A 19,015-nucleotide genomic window follows, 5' to 3' on the forward strand; every position below is an offset into this window, starting at 1 on the left:
AGTAATGAACCGGTGTGAGGAATGTGGTTGAAATGCCATCCAGCTATGCTTGCACTAATCCAATGCTTTTAAATGCATACTAGTGCACACTTCAGGAGAAGGGTAGAGAATCAGAATGCAGCCCTAGTAATGTTTGCGCAGTAGGCGAAATAGGCCAGTTAAATTAGGGTACGTATTGGAGGCTTGAAAAGTGTAATATGTTACTCCACTAGGGGGCAGCTCACCACAAAGGAATGCTCCTTCCATCCCACCATGAGGTCAACAACAATGTTCCTAGTTATCACCTGCACCATTTTGTATGTATGGCGTTTTACCTGCACAATCGAGGTGAGAAATCCTGTTTAGTCTACTCAGTCAAGATTTACCTGGCTGCGTTGGTTTCACCTGCAGAATCCAAGGGTGAAATAATCCTCTCTCCCTCGTCCCTATACAAAGACAAACTTAGACAGTGACTACCTTCTCAATGGGTTTATCTCTGATCATTCAAATGGAAACGTTGCAGAGGCACTACATCTCACGTTCTTTGTATGTATGCCATATCACCTGCAGAATCCTCTACTCAAGAAAACCTGGCTCTATTCTACCCTAATTCATTCTGTGATCACCTTCTCCATGGGTTTATCTGTCTGGGTTTTAAAAAGTGGAACCATTACGCTGCAGTCAGTGGCACAGAAAGTCTAACGTTCCATCCTGCATACTCAGCTCAGCGTTCGGGACCATTTACACTTCACCGTAGAAACTGTTCGCCTAGTATAGTAGCCGGGCCATAGCACAGCGCCTGGCTGTGGCTCTACTACACTGATCAGTTGAGTAGGTAATAGGTACCTACCTATACATGGGGCCTCTACGCATTAACATTCTCAATCTCAGACTAATCTATATATAGAGGCTGCATTTACACAGGCAGCCCAATTCTGATATTTTGCCCAATTATTGGCAAAGGATCTGATTGGATTGGTCAAAAGACCAATTAGTGGCAGAAGATCAGAATTAGGCCACCTGTGTAAACGCAGGCAAGTTTCTCCAGTCCTTCACAGATGTTATAGCACTGGGTTTGTAACAGCAATATAGCAGAAACTAGGTGGAATCTGAATATGAGGTGGAGTGACGAGAGCAGAGAGGAAGATTGTCCTCTTGGCATGAATGGCAGCCAGAACCCAATGTTTCCGCAGAGGCCCACAGAAGCCCAGTTTGTGCTGGAAGAAAACTGAGCAGAAAATAGTTTTTTCTGGAATCAAAATATTTAATAGGTGCATATCAAGTATTATTATACCATGTATAAAATTTCAGATCACAATGTGAAGCAATGAAACTCTTCAATCAGGCTGACAGCAGCAGGTAGAGGTTGCCACATAAAATAATAACTAATGACTAAAATAGAATAGGCAACTAAAATTATAGAAAAATGCCATATGTTGTAGTAGCATTATAGGAAATTATAGACATTACTTTTTTTATTTTCAACATCTCTTTTTCTTCAATATAAGTGCAAAAAAAAACAGAACACAACACTAAAGCTGAAGCGAAGCGTCCACCTGACGTCTAGACAGTTACTGTAGTCCACGGCAGTGGTAGGTAGAGTACACGACTGGGGGCAGGTAAGATTGCAAATGTTCCCAAAATTCTCACAGGTTTTCCAAAAATCCCAGTTGAAGGATTCCTGGATTTCCTGCTTTCTCCCTCCTGATTACATGAATCTTTCAACCGGGATTTCTGGAATGTTGGGCAGTTACCGGAATCTTGCAACCCTAGGGACGGTGGGGACGAAGCAAAGCTCACAGAGGAGAAGGAAACTATTAGTTTGCGAGTCGATACAGAAGAGAGAAAATTATTTTCTGTTCTGTATATTTGCGCCTTGAGCAGTAGGAAGGAATGCACATCACAGTTTGCTGCTTTAGAGACCATAGCATAATTTAAAACATTTTGCATTTGCATGTCTTTAAAAAATCCTGAATTCTTTGAATGAAAAGGACATCACCACGAAAACAAACAAAAAAGGAACGGAGATCAGAGAGAAGAAGGGAGGAACAGGCTGAAATTCAAATGGACTAGTAACAAAGAAAAAAACTAACATTGTACACTACATTTCCCATCACCCCGCTTCCCTAGGTTGTGACCCCGAACCCCTGACCCCTATAGGTGCTGACTTCAGGCACCTTCCCCCTGGAGGCTACGTAGCGTTAGAGCCATATATTCTCTACATGGCTATGGTTAGCATTAGCATCCTCGCTGGCTGTTCCTCACATGGACAGGTGATGAACTGCTAAGTTCTGCGGACTGGGGACGTGGAACGCTTGGGAAGAAGGGAACCCTTTGGGGGGTTAAGGGGTGGTGGTACCCAGGAAGGGAATCCATGGCAGGGTTAGGGGTGGGTGGTGCTCAGGAGAGGTCTTCTGAGGCATGGATGATTTCAGGCTGGTGAAGTTAATGGGGACAGTCCAAGTTCAACAGGTGGCATGTGTGTACCAATGTATGTCTATACGTAGGTTTTGTATGTGTGCATCATCGGTATGTGATTTGTGTAACTACTTGTGTAAGTGCAAATGTGTGTATCTATGTGTGTGTATGTGTGTGTCGCCGTGTACATGTAGTGTGTGTGTGTGTGTGTGCGCGTGTGTGGCCTCATCGGCCCTTGCTGTAGCCAGGAAAGAACTGGTCCAACAGCAGCTGTAGAGTCTTGTTGAGGACCATGACGTAATCTTTACCCAGGTCGTGGCGACATGCAGGGCAGGTGTACACATCCGCTCGGAAAGACCGCAACAAACAGGTCTGGGGTGGAGGGAGGGAGAGAGTGAGAGACAAAGAGTGAGAATGCCACAGATCACAGAACAGCATGGGTATCTAAAAGCTCAGACGCACTGGTAGGATTATCAAACGTTCGCCTGCCGACAGTATTTAGCACCTCTGAACAGTGTCGGCAGTCCATCTTTTTTTGTTTTCACACAGCAAACACCTTGGAAGTCGTCAGCCACTCATCCTTGTTATTAAAAGACTCCAAACCAGGTGACAGTAGCTATGTTTGGCAATGCATATCTGTGCGTATACATTTTTGATTGTTTTACCTTTATTTAACTAGGCAAGTCAGTTAAAAACAAATTCTTATTTTCATTGACGGCCTAGGAACAGCGCCTTGTTCAGGGGCAGAAAGACAGATTTGTACCTTGTCAGCTGGAGGATTTGAACTTGCAACCTTTCGGTTACGAGTCCAATGCTCTTACCACTAGGCTACTCTGCCCGTCCGTATTGCTTATGGTTTAGATTCAAAGCCATCTTGCTAAGTTGTAGAAAACCCTTGTTGATACTAGCCATATGGCCACAGCTAGATAACTACCTAGCAAGATGACGAATAAACAATTGAATTCACTATCCATAGCCAAATGTTTAGCTAGCATTAGCATATTCGCTAGCTAGCACAACATAGCTAGTTAGCTAGCTAAGGAAGTATTTAGTGTTGTGTTTATTGTGTCTGTGCACTTAGCTAGCTACCATCCCATAGCCTACAGTGCATGTACGGTGAAATGTACGGTGAAAATGCCATTTTACCGCTTTCATTCTAGCAAGAAAAGGAACGGCTTCCCACTGTGATAAGTACCTATCGGCAGTGACGTGCTTGGTGTGTTTCATACTTAATAAGGTTATGATGTCTTGTGGTGTTCCTCAAAAGATCCCTTCTTAGACCTTTGTCGTTTCAACGTATCTAATATCTCGTTTTCTTTTTTGTCATGTCACCATACTTTTTCAACTTTTGTTTATCATTTACAATTACCACACCACAATTAGTCCTCAATTATAGTCCAGCAAACAAATCATTACAACGGATGCAAGTGCACACACACGTTACACACCTTGCAGACGTTGTGAGCGCAGACAGTGGTGACCGGTTGGTAGGCCAGCTCTTGGCAGCAGACACACATGAAGGTCTGTTCCACCTTCCTCAGGAAGTTCTACAGAGAAAGACAGGAACACAGGAATTAAAGGCTCAGCTGTCACAATAGTAACAGCGACATCACACATGTTAGTTAGCCCATGGATCATCTGCTTCATTTCATTTAATAGAAGTGCATAAGTCCTTGTCGGTAGGTTGTGTAGCTAGCTGAGACTCTTGTGTTGGTTCACCTATTGTTTAGAAGTAGTAAGTCAGGAGACTACATTGTGAGGCAGTATTGTGTAGAAGGAAATCTGTCAATTAAAATACATTCATTAAACCCTAATCTATGGATTTCACATGACTGGGCAGGGGCCCACCCACTGGGGAGCCAGGTTCACCCACTGGGGAGCCAGGTTCACCCACTGGGGAGCCAAGCCCAGCCAATCAGAATTCATTTTTCCCCACAAAAGGGCTCTATTACAGACAGAAATACTCCTCAGCACCCCCCTTCCCCCTCCACAGATGACCCCGCAGGTGAATAAGCTGGATGTGGAGGTCCCGGGCACGTGGTCTGCGGTTGTGAGGCTGGTTGGATGTTACACCTGTCAGGTGGATGGATTATCTTGGCAAAGGAGAAATACTCACTAACAGGGATGTACACAAATTTGTGCAGAAAATTTGAGAGAAGTACGCCTTTTGTGCATATGGAACATTCCTGGGATTTTTATTTCAGCTCATGAAAAATGGGACCAACACTTTAGATGTGCGTTTATATTTTAGTTCAGTATAGTTGTAGTTAGTCTAGTGGTCAGTGAGGTAGTTAGTGAGGTGACTGAGGTAGGGTGGTGGTGTATACACACCGGCCCCTCCTTGAGGTGTCCCATGGCCTCGTCCCAGTTCTTCTTATTGGGTTGGTCCTCCTTGATGAGGCTCTGCTGCTGCTCTGTCAGCTGGAACGCCTCCTCCATCTTCAGACGCTTGGCTCGGGGCTCCGCCGACTCCTTACACACCTCTGACAAAGCACACCAACACACGTTGCTTATGGATGCATGTACACATATCGATTCTATTCAAAGATGGGGTAAAATTTTATTTGACACCTTCAAAACAACCCTGAAATGCCTTGTCATAACTGGCTTCATATGTTATGGTAATCCCCCCCCCCCCCCCCTTTCCTTTCCCTAGTGGCAATTACACATAGCAGTGCACAAGATATACAGTATACTGTACACACAAAGCTAAAAATACATCTCTTCTGTCTCTGGCTTATATTCCTAGCTGTGTCTCAACAGGTACCTGTCTCCTTGTCCTTGGGTGTCTTCTGACTGCCGTTGCTCTGTGGCTGTTCTGTACCCTCCATGGGCTTCTTCTCGTCCTCCTTCACCTTCTTCTCCAGGGGGTGTAGCCGTGGCCGTCCCCGTCCAGGTTGCTTCTTGCTCCTAGTGCACCCTGGTCGAGCGTTAGCCTCCTTCTTGGTCTTGTTGGCCATGGCCTCCACGTAGCCTGGAGGATACTGTGGAGGCAAAGAGACACAGAGTCATACGAAAACACAGAGGATACTGTAGTAGGGGCACTCAGAGAGACAGTCAAGACCGTCAGATAAAAACATCAACTGTCTTTAACAAACAAAGGATCAATACAATATTTGTGGTTACTGAAAATATACTATTTCACAGCGGTTTAGATGGTACAATGATTCGTGCTTGTTTTGTCAATAAAACTGAAATTAGGCGAACTACTCACAATATAGCGATTTCACAATATTGCACTTTTAATTTGAGAAATTAAGACATAAAAGAGAGACAGCCACTGAAACAGCAGTCATAACCAAAAGCCTGTCCTATCCTTCTCATACTATCATAATGTCCTATAAAACAAATGCAGGTGGACAGAAGACCCTCACTTACCTGCACAGCTAGGCCCAGTTTCTGGATGCGCTCCAGGCCCTCAGGTGTCCAGGGAGCAGGCTCCAGGTCATCCCTCCGCAACAGGTACCGCCACACCAGGAAACCACACTTCCCTATCTCCGGCCAGTACTTCACCACCTGAGACATATGTAACAGTATAACTTTAGACCGTCCCCTCGCCCCGACACGGGCGCGAACCAGGGACCTTCTGCACACATCAACAACAGTCACCCACGAAGCATCGTTACCCATCGCTCCACAAAATCCGCGGCCCTTGCAGAGCAAGGGGAACCACTACTTCAGGGTCTCAAAGCGAGTGACGTCACCGATTGAAATGCTATTAGCGCGCAGCACCGCTAACTAACTAGCCATTTCACATCCGTTACACCTACACAGAAAAATAATTACTGCTGCTCCACGGAACACAGACTTGAATGGGAATGTTCGTTCTAGAAATTCTATTTCTATGGGCACATAGTTATATCTTCACTGGATGTCGCTGCTGCCTAACAGGAGTTTATAGTAAGACAGGGATAGTACTAAAAATAATATTGCTTTGAAAATTCCTCATTCAAAAAAGGATGGCAAAAAGAGCAGATTCAGATTAAATATTTCCTAATCTTGTCTTGTTAGCGATCGCTACAGCCCTGAAACCATGCGCGTTGTGTTTACCGTAATGGCCCATCTGGGGAAATCAAGATGTGATCAAAAAGCATGACTCATAATGAGGACCAGGCCCAAAAATATCTTCATCTGATTTATTTTGATGCTGTTTTGTATTACATTTGTAATACATTTCTGATTTTACAAACAAACGGCTGTTAACAGTTTGTCACAAGGGACTAGGAGAGAGGTAACGCGTAAAGGATCCAAAATGGCGTGCTCCAGTGAATGTTCATGAGAGGAGGTTGAGTGACAGGCAAGGAGCCACCAGGGCTCTATTCTAATATCCACACTATAGCATACAACTTAGTATAAAGCAACGTAATGTGCATGCCTTCTAAGTATCAACCAATATGGCAATACAAACAAAATACTATTGCATGGAAGTACAGTTGAAGTCAGAAGTTTACATACACCTTAGCCTAACACATTTAAATTCAGTTTTTCACAATTCCTGACATTTAACCCTAGTAATAATTCCCTGTTTTAGGCTTAGGTCAGTTAGAATAACCACTTTATTTTAAGAATGTGAAATGTCAGAATAATCCAAGATGGCAGCATGTCAAGTCGTTTGTCTGTGACTAGTACATTTTAACCTACTAATAACCTATTTATTTATGGTTGAGTAACTTCCTTGTTGTGTAGTGCAAATTATTTTGTTTTTGTTGGTGTAAAGATCACGGGTCCTCAACTCGGCACTTCATTACTTGAAGTTTACCAAAGTAACCCTATCTCTGGCTGGCCTGAGTTCCTTCTTCGTCCGCGGAGTGTCTGGTCCAAGCTGCTCCTTTATGCTCTTCGCCTGGCTGTCAGTGGCAGCTCAACAATCCCCAACCCGTTCTCTCAATCGACCTCAACACCCAATCTACTCACACGCGCAAATACTCACATTCAGACTCATACATACACGCTGTCCCGCTCTCCCCTTACCTTCGTTGGCCTCTGTTTTTTTTTTACATTTGTCAGAGAAAATGACAATTTTCATGGTATTGCTTTGTGCACTGATTTTACTTAACTCTGGAGAAAACGAACATTGTCGCTGGGTGAGTACATCGGACAATGTGCTCTCCTGTCCATTAGACATTTTGTCTGCCGGAACTCGCTCTTTTTCACTCGGTCCACTCGTCCAAGTGCCGATGTATTTGTGGCATGATGTGAACAGTACGAATGTGTCACTACCAAAGTCTAATGGTTTTAAATGACTGTTTTGTATTGTCTGGAAACTCACTTGAAGAATTCGCTTGCAGTAGGTCTCTTAAAAAAGAGAAGCCGTGCAAGGTTATTAAACAGAGGTGCCTAGTTATTCTTCTGTTGTTGATACCAGGTAACGTGCAACCTAACCCTGGCCCTGATATGCAATGTCTCCAAACCCCCTCTGATTTTAAATCAAGATCTGGTTTTGGTATTTTTCATTTAAATGTACGTAGCCTGTTGTCTAAAATTGATGGGGTTAGGATTTGGGCTAAATCAATTGATGCTGATGTAATTGTGTTTTCTGAAACCTGGCTCAGCAAGTCTGTTTTTGATAAGGATATTTGTTTATCGCACTGATCGGGTTAAGAAAGGTGGGGGTGTGGCTATATATGTAAAAAGTAAATTCCCTGTAAGTGTGGCAAAGTCTGAAACTATTTGTAAACAGTTGGGATTTCTTGCTTTGAATATTGAGGTTTCAAAGGGTCTCTCTATAACTGTGATTGGCTGTTATAGACCCCCCCCTCTGCTCTCGGTGATGCATTTTCTTCTTTGACGCACCTTGTGTCTAAACTTCTTTACAGTGAAATGATCTTGATTGGTGATCTCAACTGGTGTTGGTTAAAGCCGGTGTCTGATGATTTAAAAATGTTTTGTAATTCTATGAATCTTACCCAGTTGATTAAACTCACCCACTCGCCCAAATCTTAAATGCCCAGATAAATCTACCCTGATTGATTTGATATTGACAAATGTTCCACATAAATCATTAAAAAAAACACCATTCGCAGAATATTTAAGTGACCATTGTGCTGTTGTTGCTGTTAGAAATACTAAGGTTCATAAGACAAACCCACGTTTTATACGTAAGAGAACGTGTTTATACGTGTTTTAATGAGCAGGCTTTCTTTCATGACTTGTTTTATTTTGACTGGAGCAAGATTGAGCTTATCCCTGATGTGGAAACTGCCTGGATATTCTTTCATGGTTTTTATCCAAATAGTAAACAAACATGCCCCATTCCGCAGGTTCAGGGTTAAAGGGCGGGATAATCCATGGTTTTCTTCTGAGCTGTCTTGTATTATTCACGACCGTAATCTAGCCTGGGCTAAAGCAAGGATATCGTGTTCTGATGCTGATTGGCTTATTTTTAGGCAGTTACGAAACAAGTGTTCTTTTCTTCTCAGGAAGGTCAAGTCTGAATATTTTATGTCTGTTACCACTGATAACCTGAATGACCCTAGAAAGTTTTGGAAGGCTATTAAGTCTATGTCTGGTAACAGTAATGTTAATTAATTACCGTCATGTGTTTTGAAGGACTCTGTTGCTATATATGACAAAATTGAAATGCTGAATTGTTTCAATGAGCACTTTGTATCATCTGGTAGGCTGTTTGATTCAGTGTCCTCTGTACACCCCTGTGTGGATGAACCAGTGAGAGCTGGTCAAACTTTTAGATTTTTGCCATTCTCAGTGCAGGTGGTACATAAAGCCCTGAAATCCTTAGATCAGAGAAAGCCTGCAGGTCCTGATCTTTTGGATCCCTGCTTTTTAAATCTGGCAGCTGATTTCATAGCTGAACCACTTACATATCTGTTCAATCTAACCCTGGAATGTAATGAAATTCCAAAGATCTGGAAATCAGCATTTGTCCTACCACTTTTAAAAGGGGGAGATCCAACTCTTTTAAATAATTATAGGCCAATCGCAAAGCTGTCACCCCTGGTGAAAATACTTGAAACTCTTGTGAGTGAACAGCTAAAAGAGTTTTTATTTACTAACTCTATTTTATCAATGTACCAATCGGGCTTCAGGAAGAAGCATAGCACAATTACAGCAGCCATGAAGGTTTTAAATGATATCACTGAAGCCCTTGACAAAAAACAGCACTGTGTTTCACTTTTTATTGATCTCTCTAAGGCTTTTGATACAGTTGATCATGCTATACTAAGGCAGAGATTGTCGAGTGTAGGTCTTTCAGAGCATGCAGTTGCATGGTTTGCTAACTATCTGTCTGATAGAACTCAGTGCACTCAATTTGATGGGCTTATGTCTGTTAAATTGTCTGTCTTTAATGGTGTGCCCCAAGGCTCTGTACTTGGTCCTCTCTTATTCACCATTTATATAAATGATTTAGACAAAAATGTCCAAAATGCACAACTTCATTTTTATGCTGATGATACTGTTATTTACTGTTGTGCCTCGTCTCTTACAAAAGCTTTCCAGAACTTGCAAACTGCTTTTAATACTGTTCAACATACCTTGTGTCAATTGAAGCTTATCCTCAATACTGACAAAACTAAACTAATTGTGTTTTCTAAAGCAAGAAATAGACCTCTAAACCTTTCACCTATTACTATCTGTCAGGGCAAGGAGATTGAGGTTGTAACCTCATAAATATCTTGGGATTTTAATTGATGACGGCCTCTTTTAAATTGCATATTCAACAACTTACAAAAAAAATTTAAGCTGAAATTGGTATTTTATTTTAGGAATAAGGCCTGTTTATCTTTTGAAGCAAGAAGGAGGCTAGTATCGGCTACATTTATGCCTTTACTAGACTATGGGGATATTTTATATATGAATGCTTCCGCTCAGTGTTTGAGATCAATTGACACCCTTTACCATGGCACTTTGAGATTTATTTTAAACTGCAAAACCCTTACGCACCACTGCACTTTGTATACCAGGGTTGGCTGTCCTTCTCTAGTCACTCGTAGGCTCAGTCACTGGTATACTTTTATTTACAAAGAAAGCCATTTTGGGTTTACTACCTTTTTATTTAGGCATTTTTATTGTTCAGAAATGTGGTGGGTACTCTCTTCGTTCGCTGAACTTTATCCTGCTAACTGTTCCAAATGTCCCAACTGAATTTGGTAAAAGGGCTTTTATGTACTCTGCGCCATAGTCTTGGAACGCCTTACAAAATACTTTTAAACTGGAAGAACTTGCTCCGATTGGTATTTTTAAATCACAGATGAATGATCTTGAGACCGTTTCCCTGACATGTCAATGTTTTTAATTTGCTGTTTTTGATTTTGTTATACTCTTGTGAATTCTATGGTTTTTACTAGATTACTTGTAGTTTGTCCATGTTGTTTGTCTTTTTTTGTGTGTAATTTTTGTAATGACTTGGTGCTGCCTATCTTGGCCAGGACGCTCTTGAAAAAGAAATTTAAATCTCAATGAGCCCTTCCTGGTTAAATAAAAATAAAATAAATATTTATTTCATCACATTCCCAGTGGGTCAGAAGTTTACATACACTCAATTAGTATTTGGTAGCATTGCCTTTAAATTGTTTAACTTGGGTCAAATGTTTCGCGTAGACTTCCACAAGCTTCCCACAATAAGCTGGGTGAATTTTGGTCCATTCCTCCTGATAGAGCTGGTGTAACGGAGTCAGGTTTGTAGGCCTCCTTGCTAGCACACACTTTTTCACTTCTGCCCACAAATTTCTATAGGATTGAGGTCAGGGCTTTGTGATGGCCACTCCAATACCTTGACTTTGTTGTCCTTAAGCCATTTTGCCACAACTTTGGAAGTATGCTTGGGGTCATTGTCCATTTGGAAGACCCATTTGCAACTAAGCTTTAACTTCCTGACTGGTGTCTTGAGATGTTGCTTCAATATATCCACATAATTTTCCTCCCTCATGATGCCATCTATTTTGTGAAGTGCACCAGTCCCTCCTGCAGCAAAGCACCCCCACAACATGATGCTGCCACCCCCGTGCTTCAAAGTTGGGATGGTGTTCTTCGGCTTACAAGCCCCCCCCCCCCTTTTCCTCCAAACATATCAATGGTCATTATGGCCAAACAGTTCTATTTTTGTTTCATCAGACCAGAGGACATTTCTCCAAAAAGTACGATCTTTGTCCCCATGTGCAGTTGCAAACCGTAGTCTGGCTTTTTTTAATGGCGGTTTTGGAGCAGTGGCTTCTTCCTTGCTGGGCGGCCTTTCAAGTTAGGTCGATATAGGACTCGTTTTATTGTGGATATAGACACTTTTGTACCGGTTTCCTCCAGCATCTTCACAAGGTCCTTTGCTATTGTTCTGGGATTGATTTGCACTTTTCGCACCAAAGTACGTTCATCTCTAGGAGACAGTATGCGTCTCCTTCCCGAGCGGTATGACGGCTGCGTGGTCCCATGGTGTTTATACTTGCGTACTATTGTTTGTACAGATGAACATGGTACCTTTAGGCATTTGGAAATTGCTCCCAAGGATGAACCAGAGTGTGAAATAATCTGTCTGTAAACAATTGTTGGAAAAATGACTTGTGTCATGCACAAAGTAGGTGTCCTAACCGACTTGCCAAAACTAAAGTTTGTTAACTAGAAATTTGTGGAGTGGTTGAAAAACGAGTTTTAATGACTCCAACCTAAGTGTATGTACACTTCCGACTTCAACTGTATGTATTGCAATTTCATATGATAGAAGTTAGTTCCCTAGCTAATGTACCTTGTAGATGCCATCGTAGCGGTTTCCCTCCTCCGGGGCGTACTTGCTGATGCGTCGTCCCTTGGAGCTCCGCACCACCCTCACCGGCTTCCCCTCACGCCAGTTCCTGGACTCCGCCCCATCCTTGTCGTTGATGGGGGCGTCACAGTTCAGCGCCAGGGCCCTGAGAGAGCAAGGGTCAAAAGGGTCATGTGATGAAGGGAGCTAGCTTTCATTCTAGTTCAGCACTAACACATTTGATTCAGCACCCTTTGCGTCTCCAGGACAGGTTGATGAACACTGGCTTTCAACAGTTTTACATTGACTTGAGTATAAAAAAAAAGTACACTATGACGCCTGCCGTCTTGGTTGAAACCAGGGAGAGGAACAGGACAGTAGTACTTCTTTTGTTTGTTTGTTTGTTTACTGTACCTGTTATAGTGGGTTAGGGTCTGGTCAAAGGAATGCTCCCCGATGCGTTTGTTCCCTGAAAGGTCGCGACCCCCGCTGCCCGTGTAGGTGAACTCATCTCCCCTGTCCTGACAGTGGAGGTCAGAGGGTTAAACGGAGACACACACACACCCATGTAAACACACCACACACACACACACATATATAAACACAGTCCTAAAAACACAGCCCCTGCACATACTGGACTAATCTTGCATTTTCTTTAGCTGACTTTAGCTGACAAGTATGAAATCTCAACCTGAGACTCACAGCTAAATCAACATACAGTGCCTTGCAAAAGTATTCATAACCCTTTGGATTTCTTCATATTTTATTGTGTGACAAAGTGGTCAACAATCAACTCAAAATACTCTAATGTCAAAGTGGAAGAAAAATCCAGTCATCCTTCTAAACTGAGCTGCAGGATAGGGCTCCAGAGTGGCACAGCGGTCCAAGGCACTGCATCTCAGTGCTAGAGGCGTCACTACAGACCCTGGTTTGATTCCAGGCTGTATCACAACCGGCCATGATCGGGAGTCCCGTAGGGTGGCACACAATTGGCCCAGCGTCGTTAGGATTTGGCCGGGGTAGACCGTCGTTGTAAATAAGAATTTGTTCTTAACTGACTTGCCTAGTTAAATAAAGGTTCAATCAAAAATAAAATTAAGACAGGAATGAAACTGCTCAGGGATGTTCCCATGAGACCATTGGTGATTTTAAAACAGCTATGGAGTTCAATGGCTGTGATGGGAGAAAACTGAGGACAGATCAACAACATTGTAGGGACTCCACAATAATTACAAAAATGACAAAGCGAAAAGAAGAACACAAATATACAGAATATTCCAAAACAGGCGCCTTGTATGGTACTAAAGTAATTCTGAAAAACAAAAACTCCCAAAGGAATACACTGGCCTAAATGCAAAGCCTCATGTTTTGGGCAAATCCAACACAACATCACTGACGAACTGCCTCCTTATTTTCAAGCATGGTGGTGGCTGCATCATGTTATGGGTATGCTTGTCATCAGCAAGGACTAGAGAGTTTTTCAGAATTAAAAGATACAGGATGGAGCTAAGCACAGGCAAAATCATAGAGGAAAACCTTGGAAAGTAATTTACCTTTCAATTTACCTATCGATTAATGAGCCAAATCTGTTTACGGTCCAATAACATATTTAAAAGAATCCATCTACCTTGCGGATCTGTTTGAACAATTTGCACATTCAGATCAGAATTATTGTTAATTAATATCATCACCCCTTTGAGTTACTTTGCCCGTGGTAAAAGTATATTTCACCCCCCAGTCCTTCTTCCACAGAACTTAATCTAAAATTGTTGAATGCGTTTCCTGTAAACAATAGATATTACATTCCTTCTCTTTTAGCCAGGTAAATACTGATCGTCTTTTCTTATCTGCTAAGCCATTACAATTATAACTGGCTATGTATGGGTATGAACACTTTTGTAAAATCCAGTGAAAATACGTTCAAAGTCCATCCTAATCCATCCTCCAGACGAATCCTAGTTAACCATTCATCATAGTGGTTTAAATGCACTCTCCAGAGCTATGCTGTATTCTTTAAAGCATGTACACTGCGTACATCCTTTAAGAAAGTCAAACATGTTAAAGGGAGAGAAGGAGAGCGGGGGTGGGAGAAAGAGAGAGACAGACAACATCTGTGTGAGGGCCAGATGGATGGGTAGACAGACTACCATCCTCCCTCCATCCTACCCTCCTCCCATGCTAAAGACGAGACCGAGCAAGAACAAACAGCATGGGACATCAGAGGAAGTGAGAATAGAGAGGGAAAACAGAGGGAGAGAGCCCACTCCCACGCTCCTAGATTGCTTAGTTCAAACACAGCAACCGCAGAAATGAAAATTAAAAAAATCAAAAGAAACCCACCACTTCATCCTCGAAGCCTCCGGCCAGCACCAGCGAATAGGAGCCATCGTTACTGCGGCCGTGGATACCTCCCACGTGGGGCCTGTGCACTCCCGCTTCACTCACCTTGGAACACAGGAAGGGAGGAGAATATAGATAGGGAGAATGAACAAGAGTGGGGGAGAGTCAGGATGGGTGATGTGAGATATGGGAGGGATAGAGAAAGAGGGAAGGAACGTGCGATACAGGCTATGTAAACAAATCCGTGTCAGAATATCAGAGTTGATAACTATAAGCCAATAAAGTTCACTTAAAGTAACAAACTTTTCGGATTTAACGTCGCCATGATTTGAAAATGTAACATATTGTTCGAAACATTTTCTCTGTGAGGAATCACCTAACATGTATCACCCTACAGGTAACATGTATCACCCTACAGGTAACATGTATCACCCTACAGGTAACATGTATCACCCTACAGGTAACATGTATCACCCTACAGGTAACATGTATCACCCTACAGGTAACATGTATCACCCTACAGGTAACATGTATCACCCTACAGGTAACATGTATCACCCTACAGGTAACATGTATCACCCTACATGTATCACCCTACAGGTAACATGTAGCACCCTACAGGTAACATGTATCACCCTACAGGTAACATGTATCACCCTACAGGTAACATGTAGCACCCTACAGGTAACATGTATCACCCTACAGGTAACATGTATCACCCTACAGGTAACATGTATCACCCTACAGGTAACATGTATCACCCTACCTGGTACGAAATCGTGTTGCTATTGGCTCACCTGAACGCGGAACTTCCATGTTGTTCCCACGGGAACACCAGGTACGGGCCCGTAGTGGTTGGAGGGGACGATGGTACATTCCTTAGTGCGCCCCACACAGGCCATACCCTGTAACAGGAGCATGGCATTCAAGGAAAGGACCTATTCATGTATGTTTTAGCTAGCATGTATTCCCACGCTGGACCACACACATTACATAAACAAAGGGCTTACTAGTAGAAGCTTTAGTTACCATAATAGCGTAATCAGACCTGAATGGCTTTGTATACACAACAATAATCCATTTTCAGGGCTGGAAATGTTTTTTTTATTAAAGCGTCGGACAATTTGATTCATTCTTCAGTCTTTCTTATCTCATAACATTCCCAAATGATAAGACAAATAATGAAAAAAACAAAACCTCTAGCACTTTCATGTATATAGATGTTAATGTACAGAATAGGCTGTTTTCAATTAACATAGGATACGTTCTAAATGGCACCCTATTTCCTATAGTGCACTATTTTTGACCAGAGCCCTATGGACCCTTGTTAAAATGAGTGCACTAAATAGGCAATAGGGTGTCATTTGGGAAGTATCCATGTTGTATACTGGGAAACAATGGGGTTCTTTTTCCTCAAGTTTGGTTCCAGGAAAAGAACTTCACTCTGCTGAGTCATTTTAAATGGCATTGTTAGCGTCGCCTCACAGCTTGAGAGGAGAGAGCCAACAAAGAATTACACACGGCTTAGTCAGAGCAGAAAGGCCTCACTGTGGGCCTGGGCCATATTCAGTGGGCACCAAATGGAAGGAAACAGAGAAAAAGTAGAGTTTTTTTTTTTTTTTTTTCAGTAGGGCTAGGGTTGCACATTTCAGGGAACTTTCAATAAATTCCCAGATTTTCCCAAAATCCAAGTTAGAGGATTCCTAGAATCAGGAGGAAATAAGCAGGAATCCTCCAACCAGGATTTCAGGAAAACCAGGGAAATTATTGAAAGTTCCTGTAATTTTGCAACCCTAATTTGTAGAGTACAATGTCGCAAAACATTTTGCAATGGAAAACTAAATTGAGTGGTTCTTATTGGACAAGTCCAGGTAGTCCCTCCCTGTCTCAGTCCGTTTTCTTCCCATTTGGTCACTACTGCTACCTGCCAATGCACTCCTTTAGGAGAACTCAGTGAGGGGATTCAATTAATATGGCCCGGGCAGGCGTGTTTTGCGTGGGGTAAAAGTTGATTGAATTTGTTTTGGACACGGGCTGCTTCCCAAACGTGAGCCAGGTGCCCCGTTCAAAGCCCAGGGCGAAGTCAGCTCTAAACAAAAGTGAAGTAATTAAGGAGTAACCCAGGTTGTGAGGGTATGCAACAATACAGAGGCCCCTCAGGGGTGCGTGCTTAGTCCCCTCCTGTACTCCCTGTTCACCCACGACTCCAACACCATCATGAAGTTTGCAAACAACACGACGGTGGTAGGCCTAATCACTGACGACGATGACACAGCCTATAGGGAGGTCTGAGACCTGGCAGTGTGGTGCCAGGACAACAACCTCTCCCTCAACGTCAGTAAAACATAAGAGCTGACCGTGGACTACAGGAAACAGAGGGCCGAGCACGCCCTCATTTACATCGACTGGGCTGTAGTGGAGCAGGCCGAGAGCTTCAAAAGGCACGACGATGCCTCTTCCCCCTCAGGAGGCTGAAAAGTTCTACAGCTGCACCACCGAGCATCTTGATTGGCTGCATCACCACTTAGTATGACAACTGATTGGCATCCGACAGCAAGGCGCTACCGAGGGTAGTGCGTACGGTCCAGTACATTGCTCGGGCCGAGCTCCCTGCCCTCCAGGACCTCTATACTAGGCGGTGTCAGAGGAAGGCCCAACATTTATAGTCTGGAACCAACAGGAGGACCCTGAACAGCTTCTACCCCCAAGCCATAAGACTTTTAAACAAGACTGCTAAATAGCTAATAAAATATCTACCCAGACTTCCTGCATTGACCCTTTTTTACACAAACTCTCTTGCACACACACAATGGACTCTACCCACACACTCATACATGCTTACATTGACAACGCAACACACACACACTACATACGCCCACACAAAAGACACAAACATGCATACTGATGCCACACACACACACAATTTGACACTCACCACATACACTGCTGCTACTGTCTATTATCTATCCTGTTGCCTAGTCACTTTACGCCTACCTACAGTGACTTCAGAAAGCATTTTGTCTCACTGGCCTACACACAATACCCCATAATGTGGAATTATGTTTTTAGACATTTTTACAAATTAATTAAAAATGAAAAGCTGAAATGTCATGATTCAAAAAGTATTCAACCTCTTTGTTATAGCAAACCTTCAAGTTCAGGAGTAAAACAATTTGCTTAACAGGTCACATAAGTTGCATGGACTTACTCTGTTTGCAATAATAAAGTAAAACATTTTTTTAATGACTACCTCATCTCTGTACCCCACACATACAGATAATTGTAAGGTCCCTCAGTCGAACAGTGAATTTCAAACACAGATTCAACGACAAAGACCAGGGAAGTTTTCCAATGCATCGCAAAGGGCACCTATTGGTAGACGGGTAAAAAAAAAAAAACAGACATTAAATATCCCTTTGAGCATGGTGAAGTTATTAATTACACTTTGGATGGTGTATCAATACACCCAGTCACGACAAAGATACAGACGTCCTTCCTAACTCAGTTGCCAGAGAGGAAGGAAACCGCTCAGGGATTTCACCATGAGTCCAATGGTGACTTTAAAAAGAGTTACAGAGTTTAATGGCTGTGATAGGAGAAAACTGAGGATGGATCACAACATTGTAATTACTCCACAATACTAACCTAAATGACAGAGTGAAAAGGAAGCCGGTAGAGCATCCTGTTTGCAATAACTCGTCAAGTGAAACTGCAAAGAAATGGACTATATATCCTGAAAACAAAGTGTTATGTTTGGAGCAATTCCAACACAAAACATCAATGAGTATGAATGAGATATTTCTGTATTTTATTTTCAATACCTTTTGGGGAAATTATAAAAACATGTTTTCACTTTGTCATTATGGGGTATTGTGTGTAAATGGGGTGAGGAAAACAATATTTAATAAATGTTCAATTCAGGCTGTAACACATCAAATTATTAGTCAAGGGGTATGAATTGTTTCTGAAAGCACTGTATATGTAGTACATAGCTACCTCAATTACCTCGTACCCCAGCAGATCGGCTCGGTACAGGTACTGCCTGTATATAGCCATGTTATTTTTTTACTCATTATTTGCTGTGTATTTAGTCCTTGTGTCACTATTTACATTTTTGATTGCATTTAAAAAAAATCTTACCTTTAACTCTGCATGGTTGGAAAAGGACCCGATTTGATTTAATGAAAATAATTCTGTGTTTCCACATACAAAAGAGGTTGCTTTTGATAAAAAGTTGGACAATGCACCATGCTGCATTGTTGATAACATGACCGAGTGGCGAAGATTACTGTTCGATTTGAGAAGGACGCTCCTCCCTCACGGCTTTTGCCCGTTCACGTTACGGACCATAGACCGGTGCCCCGCGCCTCAGCAAAATCCAATCTGCCCAGTCACTCTGCTACAAAGCTGTGAAGAAGAGACCTACTTTGTATTGCTAATATTGTGACTCAACAGGCCGAAGCCTCAGTTTACTCAACTATCCTGGGCTTCTGTTAGCAGCACAAGGCGCTAGACAATGACAGTGTTGTCTGTCTGCCTGCCCGTTTGTTTTTGTGAGTGTCTTGCTCACTCATTCAGCTGCCAGAA

The 19,015-nt window shown here is 42.6% G+C and overlaps 1 protein-coding gene across 3 annotated transcripts in view; it reads right to left on the bottom strand.

The window, feature by feature from the left end:
* Positions 1-1,222: 1,222 nt before the first annotated feature.
* Positions 1,223-19,015, bottom strand: part of LOC139543598 (E3 ubiquitin-protein ligase UHRF2-like) — a 42,038-nt gene continuing 24,245 nt past the window's right edge. For all 3 annotated transcript variants that reach the window (XM_071349847.1, XM_071349845.1, XM_071349846.1), the window contains exons 8-16: positions 15,226-15,333; positions 14,429-14,533; positions 12,503-12,609; positions 12,092-12,254; positions 5,776-5,913; positions 5,165-5,381; positions 4,729-4,880; positions 3,846-3,944; positions 1,223-2,769 (exon numbers count right to left, since the gene is read on the bottom strand). In XM_071349847.1, the coding sequence (XP_071205948.1) occupies positions 2,623-2,769; positions 3,846-3,944; positions 4,729-4,880; positions 5,165-5,381; positions 5,776-5,913; positions 12,092-12,254; positions 12,503-12,609; positions 14,429-14,533; positions 15,226-15,333 (1,236 nt within the window). In that variant the 3' untranslated portion in view covers positions 1,223-2,622. The remainder of the gene's footprint in view (positions 2,770-3,845; positions 3,945-4,728; positions 4,881-5,164; positions 5,382-5,775; positions 5,914-12,091; positions 12,255-12,502; positions 12,610-14,428; positions 14,534-15,225; positions 15,334-19,015) is intronic.

Source organism: Salvelinus alpinus, chromosome 18, assembly GCF_045679555.1.
Source record: "Salvelinus alpinus chromosome 18, SLU_Salpinus.1, whole genome shotgun sequence".
Classification (NCBI taxonomy): domain Eukaryota; kingdom Metazoa; phylum Chordata; class Actinopteri; order Salmoniformes; family Salmonidae; genus Salvelinus; species Salvelinus alpinus.